At 47.3% G+C, this 9,860-nt stretch overlaps 1 protein-coding gene across 1 annotated transcript in view; it reads left to right on the forward strand.

The window, feature by feature from the left end:
- Positions 1 to 2,103: 2,103 nt before the first annotated feature.
- FAM189B (family with sequence similarity 189 member B) overlaps positions 2,104 to 9,860 on the forward strand; it is a 12,856-nt gene continuing 5,099 nt past the window's right edge. Inside the window, exons 1-4 of the mRNA XM_018565251.1 lie at positions 2,104 to 2,460; positions 5,327 to 5,383; positions 9,400 to 9,510; positions 9,589 to 9,714. Coding sequence (XP_018420753.1) covers positions 2,188 to 2,460; positions 5,327 to 5,383; positions 9,400 to 9,510; positions 9,589 to 9,714 — 567 coding nt within the window. The 5' untranslated portion in view covers positions 2,104 to 2,187. The remainder of the gene's footprint in view (positions 2,461 to 5,326; positions 5,384 to 9,399; positions 9,511 to 9,588; positions 9,715 to 9,860) is intronic.

Raw genomic sequence — 9,860 nt, forward strand, 5'->3', positions numbered from 1 at the left:
CCGACGTCAATAGGAACTGACCTCCCTAGAATTTTACAGGCCTGGTGATGATATCATGGGGCAACAATCGTCTAACACTGATTGGACGTTCCTATAGCCTTCTGCTGCTGGAGAGCGACCATCGCCTCCTATATATTCTTCTTACACCCCTCTATATGAGCCGCCCCCGCCAGCCTCCTTTACACACAATGCTATCCTGGTTAGCTGCAGAGCGGTGCTCATTGACAGAGGGCTTGGCGCAGTCCCGGCTCAGGAATATGAAGCCATGAAATATTAATGAGCTGGAGGATTGTTTCCTTTCTGCTGACTGAAACCCGAGCAGACGCGCAGGATCCGGCTAAAATGGTTCCATTAGAGAGCCGGTCCTCTGGGAGCAGGGGAGGAGGAGGGGGTGAGGATCTGTTCTGTAATCTCTTTACTCTGCAAGACGGCCATGTGCTGCAAAGTGTCAGCTCCTGTGCCAACTGTTTGCCCGTCAACCGCTTGCCCGTAAGCATCCTTTCACTGCCACCGAGGGGCATTTAATTACAAGTGGCATGTGGTTGCTATCGGTAACAGCCATCGGTGCTGCTGTAGTGAATGGTCCTGATGTGTGTGAGCCTCTATTCCCCGGATACCGTCCTCTCTGTCATTAACCCTTTTCCCAAGTCCTCCACCAACATCATATACATGAGACTGAATGGTCCTTTAAGGTCTGTGACATCGCCCCCACCCCCACTCCCCGCAGACTACATTCCCCAGCATGCTTTGCAGCGGGCCTGGGAGGCTGTGCAGTAATGCAGCTGTCAGGTTGCTGCAGACATGATGCTGAGTGAGATAGCACTGGGTACCACTGGAGGAGAGTCAGCACATCATCTCCACCCCCCCCTTAATGAGACATCTGACAGGCTGCCAGGAGACAGAATGATCTCCGTCCTGTGGAGTTAGGTGATCTCCGTCCTCTGGACTTAGATGGTCCCTGTCCCCTGGAATCGGATGTTTCTGTGTCGGCTACAACTTTCCGCATCTGCCAGGTTGTTGGTTTAACGCTTTGTAAGCCATCTGGCTGAAACCGGACTGGAGCTCCCTCATCTGCTGTGGCTCCTTGCTGATTCCCCCTGCACCTCAGACTGGAGCTCCGGACCCACCTAAGATAGATGGCTGATGGTCTCCTAGGCAGAATGGGACGTGGGACCTCTGTCGAGGATTGAGTGCTGGAGAACCATTCCATGTGGTGCCATCAGAGAGGTCTATAGCAAAGACAAAAGGTCAGACAACTCCACAACGATTCACCGTTCCATTCTGCTGAGCATTTCACTAGCCAAACACATCCAAACAGTCATCTGATCACATATGTCATCACCACATGGACATCTCCTGACTATCCTGATAGTACCTTCATACGTCATCTGAACCTTGTCTAGGCACTATTTCATAAACCTCCTCACCCTCTGGAACTTCGTTCCATCATCATTGTTCCACCATCGTATGGACCTTCCATCCAGTTCCATCGTCTACATCTTGCTACCTCATCGTGATTTGCACCTCCTTGGTGTTTAGCCCATGTCTCTTGTTATACAACCATCCAGGCTGCCATCTTCCAGCCACTTCAAGCTTGGAGGACCTGACCTTTTCTGCACAATTGACTTGTGGTATCAACTAGATGTACAGAAGGAAGCCTATGCCATTCCAGAAATGAGGTTTGTCGAGGACTTTGGAGGAGCAGCTGTTGGGAAGAACTAAAATAAGTTTTGTCCTTAGGCTTTTCACCATGTAGAATGATGTGGATTTGACAATGGCTCACATTTTCCCGTAGCCTATGTTGGCTGCCAAGCTCTGCCAGGACCCCATTGTGAGCCGATGGCGTCCAGTTCTTTGCTGCCTGATAATTGCCATCGTTCAAGTTCTAACCTGGCCTTAAATTCTGTTGCTACTGGAACTGGTTATTGACCACAGTCCTCCTTGGCTGACTTTGTTTTCTTCACGCCGTGGCCTCATTTCCTTTAAATGTTTAAATATTTATAATCCTGTTTGTGAATTGAGAATGTGATGACTCTCCGCTCGTAAACATTCACCGAGGGTTAAATTCCCATCTCACACCCAACATGGATTGTGCGCTGAACGTGAAAATCAGAGTATTGACATGAACTAAAGCAGGTTTGATGTAAACCCCCCTCGGTGTTATGTTGGATTGGGGGTTTCTTCCTAATGAACGCTATTCTTGCAATTCTGTCCTGGCCTCCTCCGTCTTACACCCTCGCTATGCCCTCCCCATCGGATTCCAGTTTTTCCCTGACTGGTCGGACATCTCGCAGTCTATCCCAGCTGAGGATCCACCGGGCTTGGTCTCATGTCCTGCTGGCCTTAGGTTTTGTACAGGTCGTTCTCGGGGTGCTGATTGTCACATTCAGCCTGGTCACCGCTTCCATCACTCCGAATTTGAAGATCAAACATTCGTGTCCATCGTGGGCCGGATTCTCTGTAAGTAACAAGAGTGACCCATGTTGGTGGTTTGGTAGGGTTACTAATGTCTTCGTATACTTGTCATTGTATTGTTGTATGTCTGTCAGCACCATTGACACTGTTTGTCCTCTTCTTCTGCTCTATTGCATCTTCTGGTGGAAGGAGTCTATTTTTCTTCCCTATAGGGACCAAATTCAATCACTTTCATAGTACCATTGCTGGAGGGGGCAGATAATGGCAGGGACTTAGCCTTTAAGAAGTCACAAAAAAGTTTTAAGACAGTACAAAGAGCTATGATGATGCAATAAACCAGAAAGATGGAGGCCAACTGGTCTCAATGAGTTACTGCACACGTTTATGTCTTATATAATAGACAAGCCTGTGGATTATCATTATCCGATAGGCAACCCATCCTAGAGAGATTTCCCTGTGTTACAAATTTCGAAGGAGTCAGTTAATTACAAAGCAGTTAATACAAATAAAAGTTATTTAGGATCATCGATAGAAAAGATGGTTCATTATAGACAGGGCCGGATTTACTCTCTCTGCTGCCCCAATGCCAGGTTCCTCAATGCCTCTTCCCCCGTATGCAGGCTACATACAAGTGATCTCCGCAACATTGCCGAGATCACCTGTACAAAACAAGCGGTAGCTTCCCCGCTGTGCATTTAGACCTGCTTGCCCAAAGAAGGGCTAAATGTAGAAAACAACTACCCGCCCGGTGGCCGGAACTGCATCTCCCGGCCATCGGGAGATAGGAATTCCACACCCCTGCTGCCCCGAGGCCATGTCTGAGGTGGCCTTGTGGGAAATCCAGCCCTGATTATAGATCAAGGCTTCGATCTGTTCCAAAAGCCAATTATCTCGTGGAAGGCTCTGGAATGTGCAAGTTGTTTATGGATTGATGGAGAGTCCATACTCCTGGTGGTCATATATGATATGTATTGTTTTTACAGCCTGTAGGAGGACAGTTCATGGAGAAGTTACTTATTAGACATTTGTAAACATCCGAATTTCCCAATCCCAATGCATCCAAATATGTCCGAATCCTGATATCCGTTTCCGAATTTCGGATCCCGCCTGAATATCGTTCATAAACTAAACTGAATCGGACATGTGACTTTTCTGGCCAATCGGATGTGTTTTTCAGTTTAATGCATGCGAATGGGTCTGAACACAAATTTTCGTCACGGCAACATGGGAGTCATATACAGTATATGCATATAATACTAAAGCTGAGGCTCCCAGACCTGAATGGCATTCAGAATCCGAATTTCCAAATTGCATTCGGGTCTGAAAGCAGGGCCGGATTTACTCTCTCTGCTGCCCCAAGGCCAGGTTCCTCAATGCGCCCATGGAGAATGGCAGACCTGCAGGCTGCATACAATGTCGCCAGGATCACTTGTACAAAACAAGCGGTGGCTTCCCCGCTGTACATTTAGCTCTGCTTGCCCAAAGCAGGGCTAAATGTGGAAAACAAATACCCGCCCGGGCATCGGGAGATAGGAATTCCACACCCCTGCTGCCCCTCTACTCCTTGCTGCCCCAAGGCCGGGCCTTGTGGCAAATCCAGCCCTGTCTGGGAGTGTCAGCTTCAGTAATATATGTATATGGCTCCCAGACTTGAATGGCATTCGGGATCCGAATCTCCAAATTGCATTCGGTAGCTCCCGATTTCCATTTGGGTCTGGGAGCCATATACATATATTACTGAAGCTGAGGCTCCCAGACCCGAATGGCATTCTGGAGCTATCGAATGCAATTTGGAAATTCGGATCCCGAATGCCATTCGGATCTAGGAGATTCAGCTTTAGTATTAATATCTGTATATGGTTTCCTGTGGTATTCGCAACGGATATTCGTAAACTCATCCAAAACTAATGAAAATTCGGATTTAGTCGGAATTCGAACTGAATTGAATTTTGGATCGAAACACGAAATATCCGAAACAAACCAAATTTTTCCGCAGCTTACATGCCTATTACTTATAAACAGTAAATTGGAGGAACAAAATATAAAATATAGGACGAAGAGGTCATTTAATTTGAAACACTTTTACTGGATGTCTCAGCTGGTTCAGTAAAAGCTACATATCATTTATATCTCTTGTTTACCTTAACGTTTATTATTGTAGAGAAAACCACAGGAGATCTTAACTGTGCCCAGTCCTCCATAACCATAGTCCACTGTAGACCAATGATAACTCTCCGTCATTCCAAACTGAGCACCACCTGAGATCTGGAGGACAGTTCTGACAAGTGGTCGTAGTACTAAAAGTTGTTATTAAGCTTCAACCTAATTAAGGCTTTTTGTGGTCCTGGGCAAGGACATCACATATGGTAAAGTCCTCTTCTGTGTCCAATATCCATCTTATTCATTTTTAGAAGATGTACCCCAGTCAGGATGGCCAACACTGTTATTGGCACATTGTTAGATCAGCTTTTGCTGTGCCAAAGTTGTAGGAAACATAAAATCTATTCAATCTGATTTCATCTCTTTCTTTCTTCATCTCTTCCACCTCACCTCCTGGTTTCCCTCACTCATCCTTTCCGTGATGGATACCCACCTAATCATTCCTTCTACCTGTTGATTTGTTTTTGTTTTTATCCTTTTCTAACTCTCCTCCATCCTTTTTTTCTCATATGATCCTCCCTTACTACTCAATACACCACCCATCGTCTCATCCCTTGTTTCCTTCATCCTTTTAATCTTCTTATCCTGTGCTGTTTTTCTCCTCTATGGTTTCCCTCACCCGTCTCTTCCACGTATGACTCTTGCCAACTTTTCAACAAAAACCCATCCTGAGTCCCTTCTGCTGCCTTTCCCTGACCTTCCCTTGAAATCTCCAAACTGGCCGTGTTCTTTCCTCTCTCCCCCCGCTCAGCTGGCTGTTTCAGGGCTCATCGGCTGCATCTCATGGAAGAAGCCCTTCACACTGATGGTAAGTACGTGGGGATGGGAGGAGGTGGACATTGTTTGGTTTAGGGTCTAATGCTGATGGTCAGTATGGGGTATTGCGGCTGTAGGACAGGTATATAGAGAAGTATTTCCATGTAGGGGAGTCTCAGCGGAGGTGTCACACAATGGTCTCTGCAGATGAATTCTGTACATTGAGGAATGTTCTGTAAAGGTTGTGGTGGTTTATTTGCTGTTTTAGTCTATTAGTTATATGTTTCAATAAAACAAGCACACTTTGCTATGTGAGGAGCAGATGGCTGGTAGGTAAGTGCTCTGGATGCTGAGAAGGTGCTCTAAATATAAACAATTTCTTTACCAGTTTATAATTCTGCAAGTCCTTGTCCTGAAGAAATAGGAGGTTGAGCACGCCACTCTGCGACAGGAGATGGCTGGTAGCAGTGGCATAAACTATAGCCAAAGCAGCCCAGGTGGCTGCTATGGGGCCTGGGGGGTGAAAGGGGGCCCCATTAGGTTGTTGAGACAAATTAAACATAGAACATGTGAAGACAACACAGCACTGTATCATCCTCTGCAAAGTCTACAGTGTAGCTGAGGCACAAGAGGAGTCTTTGGGATCTTTGTTTCATTAGACACATCTCAGAGAGCGGTCGTCAAGGGGTCCCCCCCATAACATTTTTGCTATGGGGCCCCATGATCTGTAGTTACGCCCCTGGCTGGTAGGTAAGTGCTCCAAATGCTGAGAAGGTCCTCTGAGCGCAAACCATTCTTTTACTGCTTTACAATTCTGCCAGTATGTGTCCTGGAAAGTTGGAGTACAAGCACATGGCACTGTGAGAGCAGGAGATGGCTGGGAGGTAAGTGCTCCAGATGCTGAGAAGACACCATGGGTTTGAAACATTCCTTTACTGATTTATAATTGGCCAGTCCTTGTCCTGGAGAAATAGGAGGGTGAGCACATTTGTTTTAATATACTGAAATAGAAGACTGATACTGATTGAGGGTAGGTGTTGCTGAAGTGCTCATTTAACAGATGAGTCCTGAGTTCAATCCCTCACTGAGCCTTCTTTATTACACATGGATCCTGAACTCCAGAAGGAGATCTCATCACCTGCAGCCTCTATCTGGAACGCCCGGTACAAACCTTCATTCTGTTTGGTGTTACGGAGGACATGGAACTATTATACCCGTTATAAAGGAAGAAAATCGAAAAATGAATAATATGAACCTCCATATGAGCATACAACACATCATAGGCTGGTCTTGACACTCAGGGGGGCCATTTCCTCCAATCAGAACTAATCTCCATACTAGAAACAATTCCCTGGCTGAGAGATGGTTCTCCGGTGACCCTGGAGAGCTACAACCTCCCCACACAAAGTGGGAATAAGGTAACAGAATAAGGTAAGATGGCTGGAAGGTAAGTACTTGGATGCTTAGGAGGCGCCGTCAGTTTGGACTATCCTTTTACAACATTAAAATTCCACCAGTCCTTGTCCTGCAGAAATAGAAGGTTAAGCACACCATGATCTCTGAGAGGAGGGGTTGGCTGGGAGGTGAGTGCTCTGCATGCTAAGAAAGTGCTTTGTGTTCGTACCATTCCTTTATCGCTTCATAATATCACCAGTCCTTGTCCTGGAGAAATAGAAGGATGTGCAGTATGTGCTATGTGAGGTGGGAATGGCTGGGTGGTAAGTGCTGGATGCTGAGAAAGTGTTGTGAGTATGAACCATTTCTTTACCACTTTATAATTCCACCAGTTCTCGTCCTGGAGAATGAGGAGACAGTGCTCTGTGAGAAGAGGGGATGGCTAAGAGGTATGGTCTCTGCATCCTGCGAAGTTTGAACCATTCCTTTGCTGCTTTTTAACTCTACCAGTCCTTGGTAAATGGGAGGACAAACACTTTGGAGATAACTAAGAAGACTCGTAGCCTGCTCTGTGGGCTGCCAGTATGATGGGGATGAGGGTATTATTCTCTGAGTGGGCTCCTGGTGACTCTGGACAGGTCACCTCAATCTGGTGTCCAGGGTAGTGGTGCTACTGGATGGTGGCATCACAGAAGGGAGTAGGTCTCCATTAAGAAATGTGCCAGCTACAGAAATGGCACTTACCTGTTCTGGGTGGCCTATTCAGGTGACCGCCTGGCAATTTTGGAACTTCTCAGTGGTTCCAGCCAGTTCCTCCCGGATCTAGAATCCTCACATTCTGCACACCTGTGACCCCTGAGATGTGAGTCACTCCAGGTACAGGGACTCCAATGCGCTCTAGGGCACATGGTGGGGCACCATTGATTCCTGAGAAATGAGGCAACCCCTTCAGAGTCATCAGGAGGTATTGGCTCTGGGATTAATCTTGCACCTTCATATTCCACAGCTGGAGGACTTACCTCTGAGCCATCTCCACCTTTCAATTACTGACCTGTTGGTCCATCCTACTTCAGGATAAGATCGATAATAGTAGATGGTATATAGTGTATAATATGTGTAGTGTTTAGTATATATAGAACATGTTTATAGTATGTGGTGTTTAGTATATAATATATACAGTGCTTGTAGTATATAGTGTATATGTATAGTATACTAGCAAAAGTGTGCCCATTCCAGAACAGACGAGGGTAGGGTTAGGAGAGAATCAGAATGTATATGTGTGTGTTTATGTGGGGGAAGGTTTCAGGCACAGTCCTGGGAGCAGCCTGGGCAGTGGGGCATTTCTAGGGAATGCAGAGGTCTGCGTAGTGGTGCAGTGGCCAGGTGTGGAGAGATCTGGGCAGTGGGGCATTTCTTGGGAATACAGAGGTCTGGGCAGTGGCCATAAGTGGAGAGGTCTTGGCAAGGGTGCACTGGTCAGGAATGGAGAGGACTTGGCAAGGGTGCATTGGTCAGCAGTGGAGAGGACTTGGCAAGGGTGCATTGGTCAGCAGTGGAGAGGTCTTGGCAAGGTTGCATTTGTCAGCAGTGGAGAGGTCTTGGCAAGGGTGCATTTGTCAGGAGTGGAGAGGTCTTGGCAAGGGTGCATTGGTAGGCAGTGGAGAGGTCTTGGCAAGGGTGCATTGGTCAGCAGTGGAAAGGACTTAGTAAGGGTGCATTGGTTAGGAGTGGAGAGGCCTTGGCAAGGGTGCATTGGTCAGGAGTGGAGAGGATGTGGCAAGGGTGCATTGGTGAGGAGTGGAGAGGTCTTGGCAAGGATGCATTGGTCAGGAGTGGAAAGGTCTTGGCAACTGTGCATTGGTCAGGAGTGGAGAGGTCTTGGCAAGGGTGCATTGGTCAGGAGTGGAGAGGACTTGGCAGAGGTGCATTGGTCAGGAGTGGAAAGGTCTTGGCAACTGTGCATTGGTCAGGAGTGGAGAAGTCTTGGCAAGGGTGCATTGGTCAGGAGTGGAGAGGTCTTGGCAGAGGTGCATTGGAGAGACCAGAACTTGCTAGGATTGGAGCAGTCTAGGCAGGGGTGGGGACAGGGATAGGGGAGCAAGCACTTGTGCAGGGTGAGTGATCAAGGTCTGGCCTGTTGTGGTAACCGGGAAAGGAGAGCAGGCTTTTGGGACCATAGTGGTTCAAGAAAAGGGGGCGCAGGTGTACTGTGTTTACTGTGAGAACAAAACTCAGAACAAAATTCTAACTTAGTTATTATGTTATGAATGATGGCTATCAACTCCCAGAGGATTGTCTATAATGTTATTGCATTGTAAGAAGGAAAATTAGTTGCAGAAATATGAGCAAGGTGGAGTTATGAGTGCAAAAATGGCGTGAAGTTTATGTTTGAAAGAACCTGTACAGAGGACAAGGTGCCCCCATACTCCATCAATTGCATACCTTGGATGAGGATGGCATGTTTTAAGACTTGTCAGGTTTCCACAATTTACTCTCTCTATAAATGTACAGAACACGGCCAGAGTGCCTACACATAGGAAGGATCAAAAGGTGTGCTGGGGGTTGTAGTCTAGCAACAGGAGAGTTGTGGGTTGAGTTCCTGTATAGGCTTCTGTTATGTTCTATGAATCTGTGTGTGCCCAGATATACTCAGTGCTGATGTATGTGTTGCAGGTAACAGTGTTCACCTTGCTAAGCGCCCTGAGTGTCATGCTGTGCCTCGCGGGGTCAATCCTGTCTTGCCAGAACGGGCAGCTGGTAAAATCCTTCAACTCCTGTAAGAAGGTGAGTGTGCACTAATGTGGTGGCAGCCTCCACTAACTGCTCACACTCACCTAACCCTGATCTGTGTCTCACCCACAGGAGAACAACTGGTGCATCTGCTGCCACCCCGCTATCCAGCAGGAGGCATCATCTGACTGTGGGGAACTGGAGAAACTCACCCTATACCCTAATCACCATTGTGACAGCATCCGAACCGCCCTGAAGGTGACTCACCCTCTCTCTGGCTTGCCGGTGTACCTGGAGAGAGGAGACGGGCAAATACAATTAGAGGTGGAGGCTGGATGTGTGTGTTGGAGGTAGATGGAGGGGGATGAGGAGAGGGTGGAGGTAGGAGGGGGGGATAGGAAGAG

This window comes from Nanorana parkeri, unplaced genomic scaffold, assembly GCF_000935625.1.
Source record: "Nanorana parkeri isolate BGI_ZX_2015 unplaced genomic scaffold, ASM93562v1 scaffold823, whole genome shotgun sequence".
Classification (NCBI taxonomy): Eukaryota; Metazoa; Chordata; class Amphibia; order Anura; family Dicroglossidae; genus Nanorana; species Nanorana parkeri.